Here is a 26951-nt window from a genome sequence, read left to right as displayed (position 1 = left end):
TATAGTATAGCCCTCAGAGAGGTTTGTTTACTCGATTTTTCTAAAATTAAAGCATTGATTGGTTCAGAGAAAGAGCTTAATAATATGTATTATGAAAACCTGGGATTTTAAAGCTGTGTCGTTTGGTAAAATATAGCAAGTGAAACAACTGTGGCTGTCAGTGGGAATAAATATAAGTATTTACACCTTCTTGACGCTCTGAGCTCCATCAAAGTGGGGCCTAGAAATATTTAAACTCTTGTCAGTCACGTCTGTTATCATGGAAGGATGAGTATGTGTACACTGTACCCAGTTCATTCTTTCTCTCCCTTTTATGTGAACGTGATGCTGTCGAGCTGTTGACTTGTAGATCACAAAGCCATCATTACACACACGCAGGATCAAACCTAACCCCACTGCTGGGCTGATTAGACACTGATTTGATACTGACAGACACATTTATCTGTGTTTCATTATGCATAGATAGCAGTAAATACAAATACTCTATGACATCAGACACGCAAATATCACTTTCATTTTTAATATCACATCGTGCTGCCTACCCCACTGCAGTTGTAAGATGACATAATTAACATAAGTAACAGCACTCAAGTCGTCAGTTGCCCTCAATTTCAACACTTATCATTCAGAGCATAGATTGTTCTGTACCTGATGAAGCTAAAGTCAAAGCTAATGTGTGTAGCTTCCTCTTGCTGCTTGTGCTTTGGCTTCTGTTATTCTACTTTCCTTATCATCACATGAAGAGACTCCAAGTCCACTGGTTCCAACCGACAGTGTAAATATTTAATAACTCACAAATATATAGTTTCATTTATACAACTAATTTCCTAAAACAACTTTACTCAAACAGGGGTGATTTGCATTTGTTGGGGATAATTTTCAGCTGCAGAATAATACACACATGTTGCACTAATTAGTGTTTAGAGCAGCAGGCCAGTTTATGTGGGACTGATATGTTCATGGTAATGAAGGAACGTTTCACCCACTGCAATGCTGTGGCTCACTGAGAGTTGTTGGATACACGGACAATTCTTGTTTTTCTAATGGGAAAACACAACATTTTACAATTCTAATGGCATTTGTGGAAAGGAAGAAAAATATAAAATACTGTCAGACTGTCAGCTGTCCTTTCTTGTCTCAGGCTACCTACAGTTGAAACTCCATATACATGTAATTACATGGGATATTATTTATAATGTCCAATTTAAGGTGTGCAGTAATGTCTGAATTTTTTGGGTTTGACAGTATGTGAAAGCTAAATGTGTTTTATAAATTCGGATTCATTGAAATGTTTGCATTAAAATGCAAAATGTATTCAGTGCTGCGAGCAATGATCGATTTCATCCTCAATTAATCTGCTGATTCATTTTTTGATAACTTGTTTAGTAACTAAAATGTCAGACAAAGTACGAATGGCCATGTGTTCTCAAAACCCAAAGGTTTCCTCTTCCAGAACAACACTTATTTATAACAAATCGACAGAGAGTTTATAAAAATTAAAATCATATATAAAAGATGTAAATCCTGATATTGGAAGACGATGATACATGTGGCGTTTTTATTTGATAAATAATTTCAAATACAGTAATTTATTGCAAAAAATGCTGATATATTTCAGTTGATGCTGATTAATTAGTCAACTGACTAATTGCTTTAGCACTAAATTGTTCACATGACCAGTGGGTTGCGTCTGTCACTTACTCTATGAAGTAGACCATCCCGGTCTCAGTGTAAGCCATCTCCCAGTTAAGAGGCAGGGGCTCCAGGCTGTCATCGCGAGGAAGCGAGCTCCATGTGCGGAAGTCCATGGAGCTACTGGACTGGGTATAGCTGGGCACCGCTTTCCTCCAGTCTGCCCTCTCTTTGTGCTCTGGAAAGAGGAGTGGAAGAGTGGATTAAAAAGTGGAAGAACGGGGAGAAAACAGAGCAAACCAGAGAGGAAGGTTTGCCTGCAGGAACACCTCTGCCCTTCTGGTTTCCTGCCTGCTGCAGGGAGTGGAGGGAGGCCTTATATCACTCATAGGATTTGCATGTGAGTGATGGTGTGCATGTCTTTGCCAAAGGGCTGTTTTGCATTTTGTGTGTGTGCACAGTGTTAATGCTTAGGCCTATGTGTATGTGTGCATTTCCCTGTGGGCTGCAATGATGAGACAGGGATAAATATTAGAAAGGGCCATTTGAACCCTGAGGCGGTTTGTGTATGATAATATTTTACCGCTGCTCTTCACATATATTTTTCCTGCATCTGTGGACACTCCCCTTTAATGAGAAGCTGCTCTACAATGAACATGAAACATACAACAAAGGCCCTCTTAATTCACTTAGCACTTCATGCCTTCCCTCAGAAGACGGTTATAAAAGGATGAAAAACGAATGCTTTTCATCCTTTTCTTTTCATGTGATGCTAACCTCCTCACAACGGAGGATAATGCCAAAATATGTCATGCACACCACAAAAAAAGCATTTCTGGGGGATGTATTTCCCAAAGATCTTTCCACCTGAATTTTATATTGGGTATAAAATTGCTAAAAATTCAACCACAGAGCCCTTCATCAGCATCAGCGTGTTAGTTATCTGCAGTTTCTGAAAGGCTTTTCTCTTTCGCCTCTCTGATCAGAAACACGGCTTCACATTTAAAGACAACAAACGCGTAATACTGCATCTGCTCCAGTCATGTAAACACTTGGAGAACGAGACAGAGGGCAGAGCCTTGAGGAGAGCTGAGGTCTTCAGTAAAGGTTCACAGCAGGGTGAGGGCCCACTCCATGATACGAGTCAGATGGGTTATGGAGGGACAGCAGGAGAGGGAGGGGGGTTGATAACAACAGTCTGAGCGAGGATGGGAGAAGCTGCAGTCAAGAGTTTAGAGACTTAGAGCTCACATTTTCCATTAACCTCTTTTTTCATTCGACCATAACGCTGCCCATCTATGGCTGGTCTGAGATTCCTCTGCCATAGCTGTGGGCTGTAGCGGAGCAGTCAATTGTGACTGGTTTCTTTCCATAAAAAGAACTCCTGGATGTCCGGGCATCATTTTGTGTTTGATTTCAATATGACAGAACAGTTGGGTAAACACACTTTGGATTTCTGTGAATCCTTTGTACAGCTGAGCAAGCAGTGTTTGCGCCGTGACTGTCAAAACAATGTTTCATTCAGTTAAAAAAAATAGAAAATAAAAAAAATTCAGCCTGGACCCCAATTCTCTTACTCTAAAAAACCCAGGTATGGTGCACAGTATGTAACCTATTTCTGTTGCAGGCTTGTTCTCCTTGTCAGCATTAAGGACAGATTTGCTCCATAGAGAGCTGAAGAGTTGTCCTGATTGATCACATACACGGTGTCCTGCTCTGTGGATCACACTTTCCCAAGGTGACCTGTGCGGCAGTATATTAAGAGGTAACAGTAACAGCATTGCAAGTGGAAGATCTATTAGCAGTGTGGCTATCACATTTGAATACGTGTGAGAAAACTGTCACCTTGGAGACAACATGTGAACCCTGTTAAGTCGAGCGTAGCTCAGTAGCAGACCAGTATTAAATGATTTAATCACCCAAAACAGTTTAACTTCTGCACTATCTAGGCACGCAGACATTTTTTTTATCTTGTTTGTCCAGGTTTTGAGAAACAACCGTTGACAGTGAGGTCTGTGGATTATCCACAACAGAGCTGCAACTAATGTTTATTTTCATTATCGACTAATCTGCAGATTATTTTCTCGACTAATCAATTAATTATTTTGCTTATAAAATATCTGAAAAAATGGTTGTGTTACCATTTTGTCCGACTAACAGTCCAAAGGGACTCAGTTTACTATTATGTGAGACATGAAAAAGCAATAAATTCTCACATTTAAGAAGCTGGAACCAGCGAATGTTTGTGCTTTATAAATGAAAAACAATTAAAAATGTTGGAGATTGATAATAACCAAAATTCTGGAGCTCAAATCAGGTCCAAATTATATTGCCACAGGTCTGTGTGTTATGTTCTCTCTGGCCCAGATACAGGTCCAGGTCCAGGTCCACGTCCAAGTCCAACAATCCTTGGGTCTACTGTGGACGGGTTCTGACTTTCCTTGGGCACCTTTTCAGAACATGACTAGATACCAACAGTGGTATGTGCTTTTGGAATTTGGGGGGAACTTGTCCTTTAAAAAGAACTGAAGGTCAAATCAGTTCAGTTTCATGTACACAAAAAAGTATATCAAACTGACTTGCAGCAATAGTTACATTTCCATTTGTAACAAATCTCCCCCATCTGGCACCTTTTTAAGAAAAAAAAGGGTAAAATACAATTTGATCTGGGTCTACAACACAATACAACCTTGACTGACAAATAAATGAGAAGCAGATGGGACACGAGCTTAAGAAAGATGATCAATCTGCTCAGGGGGATGCAGTCAATCTTCAAATGCTGTTTTATGGTGACGGGTTGAGATTTGCACGGTATTGTGGTGTCCTCATCCAACACACTGGGCCCATCCAACTGTACACAATCTGCAACAAGCCAAAGTCTTTATGTCTCACGAGACAAACAGACAGTGACTTTGACCTAAAGTGGCAATTCCACAACCAAAAGATAAACAGAGTACGGCAGAATCTCTGTTATTTAACGTGACGTTCTGTGCTTTGACATTTACTGACCAGGCAATCCATTGACCAGCGGTGGCCTCTCATCATCATCTTCCTCCTCAGGGACTGCGCTGTCCTTCCTGTCCATCTTACTCACTGAGGTGGTGCGTTTCCTCGGAACCTCGCCACCGTAGTCTTCATCAAACAGCACCTGATCCACCAGGTCAGGCTGCACCAGGTTGGGCTCCGCGGGAGGCTTCGGGGTCCCATAGTAGTTACCTTAGAGAGAGAGAGAGAAAAGGAAAGATGGAGAAAAGAATAAGAGAATGAGAGACTTTTAAAATAACACAACCGCAGTCAGAGAAACCATCCACCATGTCTAACATCACTCCGATTCACCTGATTTAAATCAAAAAATAATTCCCTGAATGTCACACACCAGCCATCACTCATGGTCGACTATGTACAAGTTTCAGAAGTCTGCTTCCTCTGCATGACGTTCACGTATCTTAATCCCCTGCTTTGTTTTCCCTCGATAACTGCACTACGGGGCTGTCATGACTCATGTAACATTAAAATCACTTCACTTGGAATTTGCCAGCAACTAATTACACTGATCATTGAATACAGCAATTATCTATCTCTCAGCTTGCTTTTTTTCCTAATGAAGAAAAACCTTGTGTTACGGATTATAATTATTCAGTGGGATAACAGTACTCCGTAAAGGGGGAGGGGGGGTTGAAAAACTTTGCTAAATCATCTGCTCATTTAGCTCGTGGGGTGATCCATCTATGTATGGCTGGTGAGCAGTATGTGAAACTCAATTTATTTGTGGTGATTATTCAACCTCTATTAGGATTATAAATAATGTGCATACTAATTTCTATCTCTACCATTTATTATGATTATTTGTGTGCTAAATGCTTCTCTGTGAGATGTGTTTATGCAATAATATCAAATTTATGTTCTGGCAATCCATTTGTGAGGTCAGATATTAACTCAGTTCCCACAATAAGCAATCACCAGATTGAGTCTACTCAGCTAAATCATGATTTATAATTAGATTAATTAAAGAATAGGAAGAGGCACCACTGGGAAATAGGGATTTTCAGCAATTTAATTAGCCTCCATAAACTTGATCTTATTTTCATTTGGGCCCAGCTGCGTATGGGACCGTGCTATTATAAACCTTTGATGTACTTAAGCATGAACATGCAGACATGACAAATGCTGCACTATAAGGGCAGCATGTATCAGCTCCAGATCATTTATAACTCTGTACAAAGAGGGAAAGACGGCAATGGCATGCATGCCAGGAAGAACAGAGGGCTCTGAGGAAACATCATAGTCATTCCAGTGGCTTTAGAGCACGATACAGTAACATCACAACCGCTTTTTTGATAAGTGAGCCCATCTTGAGTCTGGCCTTCATCTCCTCAGGCGTGCCAACTACAATAAACAGCAAACTGGGTTAATGCAGCTATGCTCAGATTCCTCAAAGCAGCAGAAAGGTTGAGGAGGAGAAGGAGGCTGGATGAAAGCCCGCCCCCTCCCTCCCTGTCACTCGACTCTCTGTTTACTAAGCGACATTCATCCGCATTTGTCAAGGATGGCTTCATTAACAGGAGAGATAGCAAGGAGAGATTGGGTTTGCTGGCTAATCTCCGCCTGTCTCCTGCCACACGTTGACATTCATCAGACAGACGCTACCCCTGTGATTAATTACTTACAAACATGTCTCTTGGCCCCCTAATAAATGTGCGTTGCAAATATAGAGGTGTGTGAAAGCGGCGTGTCAGTGAAGATTTGTGGCACCATTTGCCATTATAAATGGCGGGAAGCCTCATAAGCTGATGAGATGGGGAGCTCGTCTGACATTACTTGTGATCCTCGTGTCACAGGGTTGATGAGCCAGGAAGAGCGAGCCTCCTCTTTCAAAGTGCGTGCAAGCAATTTCATGGTGGTGAAATCAGCTACTCGTAATAAAAAGACTCCTGTTGTCAAGGGCACTATGCATAAGCTACACAAGGTCATGAGCGCTCTTTTATCTCGCCAAGATCATGAGCAGACAGTTACAGTTACAGAGCCACACAACCACAAATCCATCCACCCAGTATGCCACACATCGCATCTAATGTATGAATACTGCTCTCCCATTCACACCCAATTTAATCCACTGTCTGTTTTCCTTCCTTGTTTAAATCTGACTCATTATCACAATGGGGATTCCAAAACAACAGGTTTGAAGTGGATCTCAATTTGGCAGAATTTCCTGTTCCCTGGTAGAAGATTAGCAATGTCGTTTGTCAGAAAAAAGAAAAAAAAAAACCCTCTCTATGTGCAGAATTTAATTTTCCTGGCAGTTGTCCCTCCAGTCTTGCACTTCACTGCACTGGACTGTTCAGCTCTTGTCCTGCTGCTCTGAAAGAGTGTCCCAACCTGACCCTCAGAGGCACAGAGACTGAGGAGGGACCACAAGTCCAGAGAGACTTGCTCTCAGCGCCTGGCACAGATGGCTTATGTGTCTGCTTGGCAGGCAACCTGGGACCCTCAGGACCAACATGAAGTAGTTGGCATGTACCCTAACACTCATAGAGCAGCTTGGACCCACGGAAACAGTCTGACCCTGGCTAGGTATGCATGTGTGCTGTGTCTTAACCTCTGATCAGCGTTTATTGAGAGAAGGTGATGGATACACAGAGTCACAGATGACAGGGTGATTTATAAAAGAGGAGAAGAGAGAGTGTTTAAATTGAAATTATCTGTACAATGCATTAAATGACTCCCATAAAATATCTTCTAAGTAGAGAAAAACTGTTATACATGAACCATTAACATAATGAGCATTCAGGCAAGTCATTTGGGACTATTAGTGAGACCATTATGATTAGCTAAGAATCCCATTAGCTTAGTACCTTGAGCACAGCTCACTTACTGTGCACTTTTAAACCGGAGGTAATTCATGAACTCTTTACAGGAAGAATACAACCCATGTGACCTATACAAGAGGGCGTTGTTTATTTCCCTCTTTTTTCAAGAAAAAAAATAGGCTGCTTTTGAAGCACAACTAAATGGAGTAAATCCCATTCCACGATCCAATTACTTCCAGCTCCTCTTTGAGTTGACTGTGCCGCTGAGAGATCAACACTCTCTGCCACAGTAGCCATGGAGGGCTTGTGCTGACTGGGTTTAAGAGAAAGAGAAGGGGGGGCAGCCATTATCAGAGTGTTCAGTTCTCTCTCAGGGATAGTATACTGAAACCTTCCAACTTTTGAGAAGCTAATCCACACATCTGCGTGCCGCCAAGGCAATGCTGCTTCCACAGGAAAGGAGGTTTCCATTGGGAGCGGAGGAGCTCAGCACGCCTCTTTATCAACACCCGCTCTCTGTCATATGCTCTTCCACAGTTTGCTCTCCATTTCTCCCTTCCTACCCACAGTGAACCTTTCTATAAAAGGTGTAAATCCCGCCTGGCTCCGGCTCAGAGATGAAGGACAGCTTGTGGGTGACTTGGCAGCTCTTGAAACCTGATCTTTGAGTTCTTAGATGATCTGTCCCGACACAAGGAAGGACGGGATTTATATATGTGCAAAGATGTACAAGTGTGTCCTCATATATGTGTGTGTGTGTATACCTGTGTGTGTCTAATGTCATTGCTGCCACTGTGCTACAAAGATGAGGGTAGGGGGGACTGGCACCTTATCACAGGGATCAGGGACTGTTGGAAGAAAACTGCCTCAACAGGCCCATCACGCTTCATGTTAAAATATGCACTTCACCATCCGTAAATACGCGCGCGCACACACACACACACACACACACACACACACACACACACACACACACACACACACGCACACACACACAAACTTCCTCAGATACACAGACGCAGACACACAGTTGTGCACACCCAGAGGAAGCTGCTGTCAGCCTTAAGGCGCTTTCTCTCTGGATGAGGATTTGACTTTATCTTTTAATTCTCCATCATATAGGAAGCACAAGATGCAGCTGAATGGGAATGGGAGAATGGTGCAGAAGAAGGTCCATTCATGCGACCAGAGCTTGCCCCTCAAACATTTAGAAAAATCCTCTCCCATTTTACAGCAGCTTGGATTTGCAGTGAGAAAGAATGAGCTTAAAGAGAGCAGGAAGATTATCATGTTATTGCCATAATCATTGCGCAATGTGAGAGAAATCCTCCGTTCCAATCCCCTCATGACACAAATACACTGCGACCGTCTGACTTTCTAAGACCTCTGAATGCAGGGCAAGTGCGTATGCTTCATTGTAGTGTAAGGTGTTAGAAATGGTAAATATTTGGCCATTCAGCTGGAATATCCCTCATTGTGTAAACTTCTTACTGGAAAGAACATGCCTGTACTTGTCTTCTTGTTGTTAAGTAGAAGTCACAACTGACTCACATGTTAACTGCAGCTACATGCTGGCAAACGAACATTTATGAAATTATTATTTTTTAAGAGAGGCGGTGTGGGAAGGGTGCGTGTATCTGTCTATAGCTGCTTTTATACAGAGATCCTCGCCGATAAGAAGGCCGTCCATTATGCTGCCTTTGCTTGTTTACACTGAGCCAAACAAAGCCGGTATAAAGCCGCCCCCGTGTGTGATTTTAGATAGCATGGCGGCATGACGTGTAGCACAACAGCATCAACGTCTGTCCCACCTTTTCCACCGACATCGATTTGGCTCCGTGACTGCCTCCGCCGCTGGCTTAAAGGCGGAACAACAATGCCCTCCCTATTCCGTGATTTTACTTTTTATACAGAACAGCGAGGCGGAATAAAGGTGCGACATTCCCGCCTTGAACTGTCTGAGTAAAAGAGGTCTGTGAGAGGAGAGAGGGAGGAAAAGGAGAAGGCTGGTTTATCCCATGAATAAAGCACGACTTGAGAGTAAGAACACAAGCGGGACCTCCTGATGTGTGACTGTGCAGCCAGCCGGTGGGATCAGCAGGTTGACTGGTTTACATAAGGTCACCATCAGGTGCTACAGCTGCTTGCATGCTCCCACATTATTGTGTGAATATGTACTGTACACTGTATTAGCAAGAGCGGACACAGAGGTGCTGACACAGACTCGTAGAACACACAGAGGGAAGCAACGTACATGGGCACACAAATAAATTTAAAGACCAACACACACCACAAGTGTGCATGAGTGTTGAATTCAAACATAGAACAAGCTCTCTCTGCGTGAGTGGACTGTTGCTGGCAATGGACTTCTAGCTGGTAGCACCCTAAAGGATTTTTAGGGTTTTCCTTTTTTGATGCAGTTAGCACTTACATATTGCATATTTACATTTTAATTAACCTTCTGCCACATTTAAATGCTCAACTAACCCACTTTTGTTACATTTGGCCTTTACAAGTAGCTGCAGTTAGCAGTTAAAATGGACTGAATGGTTGACATATGTCAAAGATCTTTTTCTGCCAGATTCAAACTCAGATCAGTGTTTCAGGAAACCAGGTGTAGCCGGGATTTTAGAAACGCTAAGGTCATGAGACCAAGCGCCTCAAAAAATGTATCATAATCTGCAGTTGCATTTTCTGTAGGTATATCTTCCCGAATTGTATTTTATCACAGTCACATGAAAAAATATTCAGTCAAGAAATAATGTTTAATATGTGTATTTGTAAAAATGTAAAGTCCTCTTTAAGTCAGTAAAACTTCACAATCCCAAAAACAACACCAGACGTATGACTGCAATGTTGGTTATCACGGTAACCTACACCCTGTTTTAGTGTTTTGGACAGAATAAGGAATCTGAACCTGCACCACACCTGTCATTGCTGGTTCTCTCTGGTTCTAAAAGGCTGGCTGGTAAAACATTTACTTTCTGACAAATGTAAGGTTTATGTTAATCCTTGCTGACAAAAAAAAAAAGTTAAACCCTTGTGTGAATTTTTACAGTATTTCCATTTATATTTAAATCTCAGGTCTGCATACTTCATCCCTCAGTGGCCCGCTCTACACACAGAGTGGAGAAACTGAATAGTGGAGCTCATCTCAAGGGCTGCGAGTATCGCTGCTAATCTGCCTGTCACTTCCAACTAGTCTTTAATCATGTTTCACTGATCAATACATTTCATCCTGCTTGTCACCATTTCACAAAGGCAGGCTGTAAGTCATACTGACTGTGAATATTGAGCTTACCCTCAGTCCATTATAGAGAGCTGTCAGTGTGAATCTTGTAGGTAAATGCATGCGGCCACACACAGGTCTCTAATACTCTTAACACTGCGGTGACACCTACTATCATAGGTCCCACTCTCCAGGAGAAGGCCACTCTCCTCCAGGATCCTGAAGTCGCCAACACTGATGAAGTTGTAGTCGACGCCGGGCACCTCCCCCTCTCGAGGAAGTCGCGTGGTGCCTGGGGAAACAAGACGAAAAGAAGAGAGACGCATAAACATACATGTCCCAACATGTTCCAGATAAGAAACATAAGTGCAAACAAGTGTAGATAAGACAAGTGTGTTGAAAATGCTGCTGTTGCTGTGGAGATGGAGACTTTAGAGCATCTGTGAAAACGGGGTGTTTTTGCAGTAATGACATCAGCTCACAGCTTCGGAGCTGAATTCATCAAGTGAAACGCAAACACATTCAAGGTTTTCACAGAACTAAAGCAAAATTACAAACATCCAGCTCCAGTTCTTTATTGAGCATCTGCTTCCTGTCTTTCAGTGATGCAACAAGCTGTGTCACAATCATGGGTTTGGCTGCTGAACTTGTGAATAAAAAGTTTTAGTTCACTACAGATACACTGCAGTTTGAGAACAAGCTTTAACTGACATCTGACATCATCCATGATTCACAAGACACAGAGGATCCCCTTTGTAACAGTGGCTTTGAGATCTATCTCTGCACAACACTGTGGCACATTTAAGGAAGGGTGGGTATTGCATATTAGAACAAAGAGCCAGAAAGACCTTGGTGCCATCCTGTGAAAGATGGATAATTAATGAAGGCCTGTGGAGCAGTGAGGGACGTAATTCATTTAATCCTTTTTGAGTAACTGCAGCTTCTGCTAACAAGTTATTATTGGGAGGTTTTTGATATATGTACTGAATACAGCTGAAATGAAAAAAAAAACACAGCTGAGAAAATTAGGGGAATGAAATATGATGGAAGCAGTGGGTTGTGTAACCTCCTGGTGTGGTTCAGTTTCATTCAGTCCCATGGATTGTAGCGTCAATGCAAATGACACGAGGCCATTCTGAGTGCAGATTTTGCTCCTGCGGTGAAGCCAGTCTATTTCAATACCAACAGGAGTTCTCTTCTTCCCAAGATGAATATCCACAAGGCTCAAATGGACACCGAATGATTACATTAGCACGAGGATTATGTAAACCATATTCCATGAATAGATAAGCAGGACTGTGTCACGATTGCACTCAATGCTAATTAGGGGGTGCGCCACCAAACTTGTAAACTCCATAGAAGTAACCACAGCTGAGCAGGAGCAAAGACAGCCAGTTGTTTATTGCACGGGAGGCTGAACAGAGCGCACAGCGTGAACCAATCATCTGTGCCACATTCCATAGCAATCTCTGTCACCTAAATTTACTGTCACCCGTGGTTATGGAACAAATACATTTATTCACTAAGCCTGGTGAATCCTTTTCAGGGTCGCAGGGAGGACAGAGGGGCGAGGGTAGGAGGAGGGCTTTGAAAAAAACCCAGGCGGACCACCAGTGGATCGCAGAGGCTAACATAAATAGTCATTTATATTCAGAAACGCAGGCAATTTAAAGCCTCAGATCAACCTGATTTCTATGTCAGAGGAAATCAGAGCACACTGAAATGATATTCAACTGAGGCCAAAAATGTCTTGTTGTGAGATGAGTCAGAAGCGGAGTATGTACTGTATCAGGATCAGAGTTTAATGACTGAATATTCTTTCACACATTCAGGCAATTTGACCCCCAGTATACCTCAGTACAACAGCAAAAAGACACAGTGGCAGCAACAAACAACAGTAGGGCTTTGTATTAACTATACATTGAGGACATTCGCTGATCTGTTTGATAACAGTAAGTTGCATTGAAACTAAAATTTAAATAGCATATTCTTCTACGACTATGATGCACTTTCACTGAAATATGTTGCTGCATATCCTGAGTGCAGCCCTGGTCAAAATTGTTGGCACCCTTGAATTTCAAGTGCATAATTCAGAATATCTCCAGGAATAAATGCAAATGAACCAGAATATTTAATCAAATGTCCAAGGTTACTGAACAAAAGAGAACTTGCATAATAATGAAATAACAAAAACACAAATTGTAGCCTGGACACAATTATTGTCTTTTGATGAATTTAAAGTCATTATTCAAACAAGCTTAAAAACAAGTAAGATATCTTGATTTTCAGTGTTCACATGACCTGAATTAGCCAGTGAATGAATCTTCATTCACAGTCAAGTCAAGTAATAAGTTGCACCTTAAAAGAAGAAGAAGAAGAAGTTTTTAGATTAATAATAAGAAGAAGAAACTCATTGAGAGAAGTCTGCGAAGGTTGGTGCAGATTGTGGAAGAAACATCAGCTTCAGCCAAGGAGCCAACGACTAGTGAAAGAAAGGCTCCGCGAAAACTTTCATAGATAAGCCACAGTCCTTCTGGGATAATGTTCTATGGACAGATGAAACCAAAGTAGAGCTGTTTGGGAATGCAGTGCATCAGTTTGTTTATAGGCAATGAAATAAGGCCGATAAGGAAAAGAACACGCTACCTACAGTAAAACATGGTGGAGGTTCTATCATGCCCTGGGGCTGCTTTGCTGCCTCCGGTACAAGAGATGACGGTCTTGGGTATTTCAGCAGGATAACGACCCAAAGCACATAAGATAAACATGGTTGAAAAGGAGAAGACGGACTGTTTTAAACTGGCCAGCAATGAGTCCTGATCGAAATTCCAGTGAAATACTTTAGAGAGAGCTGAAACTTGCCATTGCAAAAATAACTCCTGCAAACTTAAAAGAGCTTGGAGGCATAAAGCAATGGAAGAGAAACTACCAGGAGACAGCTGCGAGAAGTTGTGATGGTAAAAAATGATGACAGGTAGTCATTATTGCCAAAGAAACACAAATATTAGTAAAAGGTTCCAATAATTGTGTCTAGGGTACATTTTTCATTTGCACTATTAAGTTGTTTTTTTTCCTTTTCTTCAATAAAGTTGGATGATTTTATATTCTGATTTTACACAATTGGTTAATTTAACATATGAATTATGTAGTTGAAATTCAGGGCTGCCAATAATTTTGACCAGGACCACAAATTTCTTGACATTTGTGGAGCCTGCACCAATTAGCAGTGCAGATTGTGATGGCCCAATGGCCTATTAAGTAACTTTATGTTGCCATTCCCTTTTGTTTTTCCACTCTCATATTTTCCCGCTAATTGGACTGTGACAGCTTCCCCGCACCCAAGCAGAGGAGGAAAATCTTTTTTCTTGAAAAAGAAAATAAAACCATCAGAGAGGCTTTCCTTCCACAATGTGCCTTGATACCACAGTTTGCGTTACCAAAAGCTGTTGACATTGCATCGTGTGTGAGAATGCCAGCCTCTGCTGCTTCTCATTACCAACTTGTCTGCCTGCTGGCACTGGCTGTGGTCCCTCAAAGATGTCCCCTGTAGCCCAATTACTTGAGCCACAGTTATGTACCTGCCAAGTATCTCCCTGAGCCATCATCCTGGATGTCACACCGATATATACCATAAGTCTCCTATTGTGGATCATTCGCTGACAATATAATGAGGGCTTGCTGAGCTTTGAGGGTAGAGCCGAGTGAAAGCATCAAATCTTTTAAAGCAGAACTTTGTAAAATCCTGTCGTACTTTCCTTTGCAATAAGGACATTGACACTTTGGATGTGCCTTCAAATACACTGTTGGAGGCTGATTGTTCAAACAAAATGTAACAGTGCATTGATATAATATCAATACAACACCTTTAATTAAACAAGACAAGAGAGGAGCTTGTGTGTAGAGAGGCTTTATAAAAGAAAACAAAGATTTTCTGTCAGCATATCAAGTTATTCACAGTGTCGGTTGATACATCAGGGAATACATTTGAATTGTATTAGGTGTAGCTACAAGAGATAGATAGATCAACACTACTCTCATAATTTTGAAGCTGCAGCCAGGAGCCAGTTAGCTTAGCTTAACATACAGACTGGAAAGAGGAGGAAACACCTAGCCTGGCTCTATCCAAAATAAAACTACCAACAACATAATTTTTTCTGTATTAAACCAGACCACAATCGGGTCGGCTGGGGGCTCAGGAAGTAGAGCGGGTTGTCCAGCGGTTTGGTTCCTGCCTACTCAAGTTTGCATTTCGAAGTGTCTTTAAGCAAGACCAAGATACTGAACCCCAAATTGCCCTTCAATGTATCATGGGTGTGTGAATGTGCGTGTATGGTAGAAAAGCGCTATACTGTATGTGTAGGGAAAAGCGCTGTATGAACGTGTGTGTGAATGGGTGAATGTGGCTTGCACTGTAAAGCCGTTTGAGCGCTATATAAGTGCAGTCCATTCCATTTACTTTCCCTAACTTTAACCAAGTGCTGTGAGTGCTTAAAAAAGTGCTGTAGTCACCTCGACTGGATGTCGTACTGCAATATCAGATATTTGAGGGGAAAAACATTTCAGTGAGCATTTCACTCATGTAAATTAACAACATTTCCTCATTACATGGATATATAAACATCATTGGACACAGAGTTGTCTCATCTAACTCCTGGGAAGAAAGTGAAAAAGCGTATCTTTCAAAATGTCAAGTTATTTCTTTCATTTTATGGCCATGCGAGGTTGAAGCTATGCATTTACGTGTGTCTGTCTGTCCTTTACTGAAACAAATTGTCAATTTAGTCTTGCAAGGTCTCAGGCCTGTGCACTGCTGAGACCTATTTTACGAACCGTCTGGACTTGGAGGATGTCACAACGGGAACATCAGAGGTAGTCAGTCAGAAATGGCAGGCCTTAAATTTAACATGGTGATTTCGTGCATAGTTTTATGCTGGTGCTTCAAAAGAAAAAAGAAAAAAAAAAAAAAGATGGCTTAGGGCATTGCCGTTGAAATGGCAAGAAAGAAAGAGGGAACAGGAGAGCAGTGGTTGAGTCAAACAATTTTCATAGGGGTGGACAGGTCGAGGCCAGCACTCACTTTGGGATGGCACAAAAAACAGAATCTTGTAGGCTACAGTTTTTTCTGCATGGTTTTGTTGCTGCAAAGAGGTTAGATCGTGATGTTTATTCATGGCCATAACATAAGCCCCTGATTGTTTGTGGAATGCGGAGGCAGCAAGACAGAAACAGTGCCATTTTATTTCTTTTCTATTCGTTTTTGTAGCTTGTACCTGAATCTCCTCTTTAGAGTTTGGTTCCTTTGTTCCTGTTCTTACTTTCATCTAATAAATTTTAGCTTCAATGTTTGTGGCTGAGAAACAGAGAAAAAAAGAATCTGAATTACCAACAGGTAAACATAAGTGAACCATCCATGCAAAGCTGCTGTACCATGTATAAAACATAATTATGATTGACAGCTACTAAACATCGCAGTGACATCATCATAGCATTATACACAACCTGATATCTATCATGCCTGTCAAATGTGACACAGCAACAAACCAATAAACATGAACATACAGGCAGACTGAGTTGTCTTTCCTTTAACGAGAAGATATTTACTCCCCTTCCCCCAAAAAGTTAATGTTATTAAAGGGGCTATTAGTACGTTTTCTCTGCCGCCAGATGTGGTTTCTTGCCGGGGGCAGATGATGGTGAAAGTGTTCACTTTTAACTAATGACACAGAGGTAAGAAATACAAAACAACTTATTTAAAACCTTCTATTCTTTTACCCTACAATACAATAACGGTCCGCTGAGGAAGACAGGGAGGAGAAGGAAGATATGAAAAGATAACAAAGAATCGGCTCCTGAAATGGTAGCAGAATCTCTCTAAGCAGAAAGGTCACAGGGCAGAGATGTATGTGTCCAAGACGTGTCCCGATTCCCCCTGAATTACTGTGCATGTGTACCTGCACCATCAGTGTGTGTGTGTGTGTGTGTGTGTGTGTGTGCGTGCGCGGGCACACACACTATTGAGATGGACAGTTTGTGAGAGATCAAACTCTTTCTGCCCATCTCTAATCTCAGTGGGGAGTCCAGGGACTGCGTGTGACCCTGAGCTCTCTGTCGTCTTAAAAAAAAATCCTCCTCCTTTTGTCCTCTCCAGGGCTCTTGAGAGCCTCTGGTGTTTTTGTGAGAATCCAAATGAGATGGAGCCCATCCCAAAACCCAGTGAAGGAGACACAGGGATTTACCACACATAGACAGTATAAGACCTTGCTCTCTTTGTCTCTCTTCTCCTCACTTGTCTATTCCTCCAGTACAGACAAGTCTGTCATTGCCTGTCTTTCATATTTCTTTTCTTTCAACATGAACTATGCTGAACTAAACTGGTCTAAAAGTAGAAACTAATACTTTCATTATGGCCACAAAGTGCTTGACCTCAGCAGAATTGACTCCGTAGTGTTGTTAGCACGCACAAACACAGATCAGCTGCAGTTGTATGGAAGTACAGCAGTTTGGCTGTTAACTAAAGTGGACCACTGGCACAGTGACACAAACTATCTCTACTAATCCTCTTGCTGTTTTAGTGATTGTCATACACATTTTGGGTATAAAACCACCCACAGATTTTCTTATTTATCATCAAATTGTGATGTTTAAAACATCCTAGAAACTGTTTTTGTGTTGTAATTTGTAATTTTGTGGCGTACCACTACTCCTTCAACCTGCCTTGTATACCTCTACCCCAAGTATTGATTTCTGACGATGAGAAAATGACTTCTCTGTTCCTTTTGGTGCACAGCAACAAAAAGGTGAGGAGTTGAGTCTGGGCTGCATGTTTAGAGGGTGGAGCTGCTGGAGCCAAATAACTGCAGTGAGAGCAAGAGGGAGAGTGAATTTTGGGAGAAACAGACAAGCCCATTACTCAACAAGCACTTTGTATTGTAGCTGCTCTGTGGTCCACTGTGGTTAAAGACAGTTTTCTGCAGAGGTAATTGTCATACAAAAGAGACCTGGAAATGCATGTAGTTTCTTGAGTTCTTGAGAAAAGTGCTGAAGTGATATTCCTTAAGACAGCTGATGTTTGAACTTCAAACTTTGTATCTTGTGAATATTATAAATACTTTGAGAGGAAATGTGTTAAAAAATTTGTTAATCTGGTTGATGGCAGGGGTCAGTCTAGGAACCTGCTCTGGACCAGTTGAATATATGGACTTTCTTAATGAATGTGTTGATCTTTAAACATAAGAACTGCAGATTTATGTGATTATAAACCCTGTTATTAACTACTTATTACACTAGGAAATTGAATTAATGAAAATGCTTTTGTTTTTATAATTTTTGATATATTCATATTTGATGATGTTCACAAAATCAAGTGAACAGAAAGTGCAGAAATGAATAAACCAAAAGGAGCAAACCAAGTTTAAAAAAAAAAGAAAAAAAAAGAAAAAAAGGCAGGCAAAGGTAATTGAAACAGAGAAAGAGTGAAAGTGAAATAGAGAGGGTGAAGGATGGGAGACTGAAAGCGAGCGAGAGCGAGTGAATGATGGAGGTGCCGTCACTGTGCGAGTCCTGGTCTCTTGCTCATTAAGACAGTAATTCAAGCAGGGGATTAGAGAGTCAGATTCATGCGGCGAGCCCACTGGCTGCTGATGATGAATGGTGGTTACGAGCTGTAAAACCTCAATAACCGCCACTATTGTACATTAAAAAAAAAAAAAAATAGACAGCCATGTTCGCGGTGGTAGTTCATGTCGGGGGTTTGTGTACAGGTGAGTGTGAGTGACTGAGAGCAGAGCAGAGAGGCTTATGTGTGTGGAGGAAAGTGCGGGTGAGAATGACAGGTTGCAGTGTTCCTGGAAGAGAAATCACTGATGCCATGAGTCTTGTAAAAGTCTATAATCATCTTGTCCGTCCGCTGTAACTGACCAGAGATTCCTCCAGTGCTGCTGAGCTTTGAAAAAGAAAAATTCAATAACAATTCAAGTTGAACTCAACTGCCCATGAAAGAGCAAAGCTTAGAAAGTGATGGACAGATATATGAAAGAAAGAAAGAGGGAGTGAATGAAGGAGAGATGGGATGGCAGACAGAGAGGGAAGGAAAATGGAAAATAAGAAGTACTGGTGGTGAGAAAAATATCCCTTCCCCCTCCAGAAAAAAAAAAAAAAAAATCAGAAATTAAATATACATGAAAGGTAAGCAGCTTATTTCCTAAAAACTTTCACACTTGTGCATGCAAGTCCCCTCCGAACAAGACAGAGCAACTTCCAGCCCATGGGGGGGGGTGGAGAGCAGAGATGCTGCTTGTTTGTGACAGTGCTGTGCCTAAGACTCTGTCATCGCCTCAGGAGCAGTCGCTCTACATATGACTAAAGCCTTGACTACACTCAATTATGGCGTTCGTCTGAGCGGAGTCGGGCTTCAGCAGGACGTGGTAAATATTTAGGCCAATATATCTGCGCGAACGTCACCACAGTTTCAGAATTACAGATACTGCGTCACAGTCAGCGTCTCCTGCTGATGTGATTTCACTTCCACGCGTCACATGGTGTTTTAAAAATGTCTTTTTTTTCCCTTTTTTTCCCCTTATTCAGCCCCTTATAATAAATGAATCAGAAATGACCTTTCTTTTTTAAGTCAAGAACCATCTTCATGTATAAATAGGAAGTTTGAGAGCAAATTACATTGGCAGCAGACAGAAGCAGTTTACCTTTAAAAAAAAAAAAGTATTTTCGAGAAAATAAACCTGTAATTCTAAATTTAGAGATGTTTGCACCAGTGTGGCAAATAATCTGCATTTCTGCAACCCACACAAACCTTAATCAGGATATTAATTTGCACCTTTTCTGTACTAACAGCCTTGTCGCTCTAATTTTGGTAATTTTCATGCTTTCGTTTCAAAAAATTACAACATTCAAGCTCATAAAACCTTTCAGTAATCTGAAAAAAAGACAGAAAATGCAGAGGCGTCGGGCTATAAATGTATTTGTTTGTTTTTTTTCTTCTCAGCTCCTGGAAAGTGACATTTCACAGATACCAGGTGTTTTGTCTGCATGGCAAAAAGCAAATTGTACCCGGTACATCCACTCCAAAAACATCATGAACATTATCACTCCTTTCAGTGATATATGGTGCCATTTTATGCAGCAATCCTAGAGACTATTACATCAGCAGCTGTTTTGCATTGTCAATATTTAAAAAAAAAATAAAATAAAAAAATGTTAATCAACATACTGTAAAACATACACAGCTCACTGCAGTTGTTCTTGGCTGTCCAAAGTGCCAACCTTTTTATTTACCCCCTCCATTACTGATTTCAGCAAAGAACGATAGTTTGTGACGGGCCCACTGAGCGGAGTGTCAGCGCGTGAAAGCAGAGCAGTGGAGTGAAAACACAGGGTTATTTATGGGAAGAATATGACTCTGATCACTGTGCTGATACGGCACAGGAGTAAATAAGTTACATGGGGGTTAGAGAGATGTCCTTGGTCGGATTGCTATGGTGACAGTGTGTGTGTGTGTGTGTGTGTGTGTGTGTGTTTTCGTGGAGTGTGTGACAGACAGCTGTGAGACCATGACAATGTCTGTGCATTAGGTACGTGTGAGTTTGTGTTTGCAGGTACGATGTGTGCGACTCAGTCCCACATAGCTTAATGGAAAGAGGAACATGTTAACGCTGCTTCTCGTGGGACGGATTTTCAGCTGAACAGAACATCCTCGTTCTTCCCATACGGTGCTTCGGATGAAAAAACATATATGCACTTAAAGTAGGTTATGATGTGTGTGTTTCCTGGTTTGCTCTGTGCCCGCAAGGAGCTTTTGAGTGCAGCGAATGAGGAGTTATGTATGCAGCCGTGTATGATGCACTTACAGGGGATGGTGCGTAGGTAGAGGTTGTCCCGTATGATCTGCTGGAGCTTGTGGTCCAGCGAGCCCTTCTGAAACTGCAGACTGAGGTAGTGGCGCAGGTCCGTGTTCAATACTTTACCTGCAACAACAGAGGCAGAGGCAGGAAGGGTCAATAAAAACATGGCGGCGCTCTCTCTGAAGGGTTTATGCCTAAAAGGAAATCTATCCAAGTGACATGTACCCTCACAATGTGATCAATACCGCAGCACTAGAGCAAACTGATTTTCTGCTTGACAAAACGGTTACCCTATCATAGTGCAGATGTTTTTTTTGGTACTTTCACAGACACTGAATGCTTAATATCGCAAAATAGACTTTTGTCTTTGTAAGAGAGTTTAGCGAGTTTCTACATATCTCCAAAATCTTTATATTCAGTTAAATTCAGTTCAATAAATCTGTGTGTTTTATTCCTTTTTAAACCAGGAACAAACAATATTTATTCAAGACATACAGTGGAATACAGGCCACATATTAAAAAGGCAGATTATCAAATTAATGGCTGGTCATCTACTTTTTTTTGGGCATGGAAGATTTTCACTTGTGTTTGCAGCATTGCACATGTATGTACAGTTTCAGCTGTTCTTTCAGCTTGGAAGCTTAACCTTTGTTGATTCCAGTTTGATCACTGAGGGGATTCAGGGATATGGCAAAGGTTAAACAGATTTTTAAACTCTGATCTCTTTTGTGAAATCCACTTCAATCGTTAAGGGTAAATAGAGATTTTGGTTACAGAGGGACATTTGGGCCTGAGAACACAACAAATGTGTTGGTGGGAAAAACCAGCGCAATGATGTACTAGAATGCTTTTCTGACTGCCTTACACACTGTGTGAAGTTTGCTTGTTAAAAAAAAAAAGCCAAGAACAAACTGGACTGAGCTGAGCTTCATTGTCATCACTGCCTCCATTCGTCTGAAGCAACAAATCTGAAATCCAAACGGCTAAGTGACAGATGATGGATGCCGTGTTCATGCTCGACTGTCTTTACAGTCTCAACAATTTCACACAAGCCTCAGAAACTTTTCACCAAAGATGTGCAATGCCACAACCTCAAAAGTGAGGCGCCAGACATTTTCATACAAAAATATGAAAAAGAGTTCGCCTTTGCTCTCAACTCCCAGAAGCCTTTGTGAAAACAAAGGAAGTTCATGCAAAGTTTTATGGCAGAGGAAGACTTCAGAGTCGTCATACACACGCTGGGAAAAAAGTTTCTCTCTGAGAGAACATGATGAGGAGTTTGGAAAACAGGAAGAGATCTTCAGTGTCTGCCTGCCCTCAGCTTCAGCGTGAGCCTCATCTCTTGACAGAAGGGGGAGAGGAGGCTTTGAAACAGTTTGACTACAGAGAAGTAATCACTTTTTTCCCTACTTCTCTCCCCTGTTCTCTCTCTGTCTCTCTTTCCCTCTCTGATGCGCGCACAGACCAAACTCTGCTCAGCACGACTCATCTCTGCATTGCTATGAATACCAATCAGCAGGACTGAAGATGTGATCTTGCTACTGTAGATGTACTGTATGTGCTAATAGAGAGGGGAGATGTACTTGACTATGGAAGGGTGACAGAATAATGATGAGCTCTGGGAATATTTCAGCACGCTTTCTCAACCCTCAAATCCTCTTTTCCTCCTCACCTCGCAACAGAAAACAACACAGGCCATTATTGTGACAGCGTGGCGATCCTATTATTTCATGTTCTAAACCTACTCTCTCTCTCTCTCTCTGTCTCTCTCTCTCTCGAGTTTTGGAGGCCGTTGTTGACTCACATCAGAATGCCCCTCATGTCCACAGGCCTCGCTGCCATCTGACGCTGTTTCAGGAGCCGTCGTCCCGGCGGGCCTGGCTTTTCAGAATAAAGGTTGCATGTTCTCCGTCTGCCTCTCCAAAGAGGGTTGCATCACAGCTGGTCTAGCAGGCAAACAGACTGAAACCGGGGAAACCAAGTTCCAATCTGGCAACCTCATCTCAAAACTGTCCCAGAATATCCTTTTTGTTCAAATTCAGCTCACACACAGAGAAACGAGACCATTTCAACAAACTACATGTGCTCCATATGTTTCTGAGGGATAGTGATGTGCTGTAGCATCAACAACAGGAGTCAACGACGTTAGCTATATACAGTCTTGTTGCCAACTTTTTCTATCTGTTAGTTATCCTTGGTTTACCTAAAGCCTGAACAACCAGATCCGTGAAATAACAACAGGCCTTTCAGTGATGTTCAGAATGTACTGAGGCTCAGTAAATTGCTGTTAATGTGGCAACAATAACAGTCAGCAATAGCAGTAATAGCAAAGATATGTGTAGTGAAGACCTTTCATAAACATTTTGGAAAGCTTCCTTTTTCTTGCATGGATGCAGATACAGGTAGAGGGAGGGTAAGACGAACTATCAGATTCAGAAATTTATTTGGTAATTTAAATGTTTTTTTTTCTTTTTGACTTTCTATGACTTTGTTTTTCCTCTTTGAATTTCTCCCCGGAGTTGTCTTCCTTTTTTTGATTTCTTCCTGAAGTGCTAGGATTTTCTTTTTAGCTCTTTTTCTTTTTCCTTGTCTGCTTTGAGAGCTCAAGCTGGGTCAGGAATCATTGATGTTGTGGGCCTGTAGAGACAATTGAGACTTTGCATGCGAAATTAGGCGTTACAAATAAACTTGACTTGACTAGTTTTTGATCTTTTCCTTGTTCTCAAAATCTCCCTGAGTGCGAGCCAATCACATCAAATACTACTCTACATACTGAACGTGTAATTGTGGGCTAAAACTTTACATTTGAGATGATGAAACTTGCTCTTTGATGATGAAAGAATGCTAACATCTTCTTCTCCCAGCAGTCAAGAGCTCTCCATAGCTCACACACATGCCCAACACATGCCAGTAACAACAACAGTCCTCAGCAGCAGATGTGTGGTACAGTGAAGCTGCCAGGTGTGGATGTATCTGACTGTAAGACATCAGAACAGGCACAGTAACCAGGCATTGGATAAATAAAAGAAAAAGAAGAAAAAAAAAACACACACACACACATAGAGACACCACCTCACACACACACTGCTCTGATCTGTTCATTGCAGTACAAGTACAGTGCTACAGTGCGGTCTTTGTGGCATCCTGGGTCCTGTCAGAGACTGTTAGTGAGGCTGTCGCATCAGAGAAGTTCCTCATTCCTCCTCCCCGCAGATAACACTGCTATTGTAGCAGGCCTCATTTTTTTCTGCGACGGGGGCTCAATGGGCTCTATTGTACCCCTTCAGCCATCCACTCACTTGTAGGTTATTTCTCTACAGCCAGCCAGGCAGATGAACACACTGTACAGCAACTGTCTTTTAACAATAGACATTCATAGGGGGGGGGGGGGGGGGGGGGGTTGGTGTCATTTCTATCACAACTCTGGCCTTTAAAACTCTTTTTTCTCAACATTTACAATTTCATTTTCATTCTACTGCAGTGACTGTTACGGTAGAAGATTGACCTTGATATCATGAGTTGCATTTTGAATCTTCCTCCGAACAGGCGGACCGCTTTAAACTACTGCTGCTTTACACCCAACTCGTATGAAGATCCTCTGCTATCCTGTCATTTTCGCACCATGTTGCCATTTCACCTAGCATCAGCAGTACTCCTCCTCTCAAACACTGGTGGCTCAGAGAAAATATCTGCAGTGATGGAAGCGGCGCCTGGCACCCCCAGTGAAGCGGCAGACTGTTAACACCCTCACTTAGACCAACACCTCGTTCGGAAGCCACAAAATTAGATTAACACTCCAAGCTCAAGACATAACTCTCTCTCACACACAAGCACATGTCATGCATCTGCTTGAAGAGATTTGTTCGACGAATTGCAAAAGCCGACATGTTAATGCTGTGTTGTAAGAAAACGCAGACTCACTGGGAAAATCATTATGTAAGGCTGAAACACATCATGGCACTTTTACTACTGAGATCACTGTACCCAATAAAGGAGGGGGAAAAAAATCAGTTACTTTCGTGATGTTAATTTCATTCCACAGAGTTTAATAGACATAAAATGATGCAATTTTATTTTTTGGAGGTGCTTTAACTTTCCCTAAATCTGCCTCATCTATCGAAATTTCCCAAAACTCATGGAGAAAGTTTAAATTTTTTTTCCGTACACATTGAAATGTGAGCAAATGTCTGGTGTCTATTTCTGTATTTCATTCTGAGGCATTCTCCCTGAGGCATGTGGGACGTCCACTGGGAGGTTATTATCTCTGTTGTCTGACTGTCAGTTCATTAACAGTCCTCTGAACAGGGAATATGTGATCAGGTGTGGAAGTGTTCCCTGATACCTGTCTCAGTGCACTGGATCATCTCATAGAGAGACCAAAAGCAGCAATTATACACAGTTTGCCCAAAGACGTTCGGAAAGACACAGGTTACACATGCAGGACCGTGTAACTCTCCCATGTAACACATCTATTAGACTGAACACTCGCCTTTCTTTTTTTCTCTACAATAGATGCACATGGGACTTCCACAGACTTGCTGTGAAGTAACATACAATATGCTTTTAATCCAATGATCTTTACTGGGTAACAAGTGGATTTACTTACTAGCAGACGAACAGGCCTGACAGATTTTATTTTATTAAAGGAATCTAATCTCGCCCCTTTCGCCGAAACAGCACATTAAAAGTCAGTTCTTCCAAAATCACACTGCAAAAATGCAACAGTTTTCTGATCCGACACTCAGTGGTTCAGTCTCAGTCTCAGTCTGGTTAGGTTTAGACAGAAAAACAATTTGGTTAGGGTCAGGGAAAAATCATGGTTTGGATTAAATAACCATGATTGGCTTAAAAGCTCTACTCAAAACAAAACACCAGCCACACTGTTAGTGTTTTTGGCTTCTTCTGCTTCTCTATACGTTTCTGGTTTCCTGCTTTCTCTGCATTCTGACATTTCGCCCCGAGGTGTGTCTTACACTGTGTGTTTTTAAACCCTTCTCTCTAATGCTCTGCTTCACCCATATTCCCCGGCAGACAGATGCTACTGTAGACCCCTGATCCCTCTCCATCCATCATGTGATGTATGACAGGTCACCAACATCCTCTTCATCAGGTTCTGCTCTTCCCCTGTGGCACTCAGTCAAAACGGGAGGGGGGGGCTTCTAAGGCACTAACACTTGCAACACCTCTGGTTTGGCTCCTCTCATCACTCTCTTGTCACCTAACCCCCACCAAGCCCTCCCTGCCACGATCTCCTCCATCCTGCTCTAACTTTGCAGCTTCCTGTGACCATTTTAGAGGACAAAACTGCCTTGGGCACCTTTTAGTGGCAAGTCTACAGCAGAGTCTCCACTCAATTTTTCAGACAGCTGTAGGTGAGACTGGGATCAAGGGGCATCTCACTGACTCCGCTGAGAGAAGCAAAGAATGTGAGCGGTGTGCCATAAGCCTGGCTTATAATCTCACACCTCGTGCGGTACCGTCAGATGAATTCTCTTCACTTATATAACTGGCATGTGGAGTGTTACTACAGCTGGAGGATTCTGCATTAGAGGAGTGCAGCGGCTCGCCTGATGGGCCACTGTGTAGCCGGGTTTCCAGTCTGTCTGCTCGGCTGGCTGGCTACAGAGATATGCAGAGTTAAACAGGCAGTGGTCTCACACGCCCAAACCTCTCTCTACACACTTCATTTCACCTCATTTTAGCAGTGCGCCCGCACAGGGACACCGGTCTGGCATAAGCAGCTTAAAAGGATGAAGTAAGAGAAGGAGAAAAAAAAACAAAAAAACAATTAGAAAAAATAAAAATCCAGCAAGGTAATTAGATTTGTGTTTTAGATGTTGGCTTGACTTCAGCAAATTAAACTATTCAAAAACTATGTTCAGTCATTTGTGAGTGTGTCTCTTTGTGAGAGAGACACAAACAAATGCAGTATATAGAGAGTGTTACTGAGTGTTACTGTTGCAGCTTTAATTACAATATTATTCCAGGCTCCAAATTATGTCCACAGACTTTATAAACATTGTGGAGTGATAAAAATCTATAATGAATTGACAGTCAAATAATTAAAAAGGAAATGAATATTTATTCTCTTTTATCATAATAAAGACAACAGTGGAAATGCTTATATCCCCTTTTACCAGCACTAGAACCACATGTGCTTTTAGTCCCCCGACAATAAAGACTACAAATATTCCCTTGTATGGTCATAGCATGACACATTTTCAGCCTAGTAATCTCACAAGTACACAGAGAAACATCTGGGTCTGCATTAAAGTTAACTAACCATATGCTCTCCTCTTCTCTGCCCTCCACCCTCCTCCCCCCTGTCCATCACCTCACAGGAGATGGAGGGACGACCTTCCTCCTGTAAGGTAAAGGCACGATCAGCCCAACTCAGCAGAACTGGAGGGGGTGGGGGGGTGGGGGGGG

General features: G+C 41.9%; 1 protein-coding gene across 4 annotated transcripts in view; it reads right to left on the bottom strand.

Annotated features, from left to right (window-relative positions):
• magi3b (membrane associated guanylate kinase, WW and PDZ domain containing 3b) overlaps positions 1-26951 on the bottom strand; it is a 121045-nt gene that overhangs the window by 22413 nt on the left and 71681 nt on the right. For all 4 annotated transcript variants that reach the window (XM_023402228.2, XM_087172916.1, XM_087172917.1 and 1 more), the window contains exons 2-5: positions 20529-20645; positions 10841-10960; positions 4642-4848; positions 1702-1870 (exon numbers count right to left, since the gene is read on the bottom strand). In XM_023402228.2, coding sequence (XP_023257996.1) covers positions 1702-1870; positions 4642-4848; positions 10841-10960; positions 20529-20645 — 613 coding nt within the window. The remainder of the gene's footprint in view (positions 1-1701; positions 1871-4641; positions 4849-10840; positions 10961-20528; positions 20646-26951) is intronic.

This window comes from Seriola lalandi, unplaced genomic scaffold, assembly GCF_002814215.2.
Source record: "Seriola lalandi dorsalis isolate HSWRI2012SDOR001 ecotype SW California unplaced genomic scaffold, Sedor1 jcf7180002053900, whole genome shotgun sequence".
Lineage (NCBI taxonomy): Eukaryota > Metazoa > Chordata > Actinopteri > Carangiformes > Carangidae > Seriola > Seriola lalandi.
Note: the sequence above shows the minus strand (reverse complement) of the source record. Positions and strands in the feature narration are given on the sequence as shown.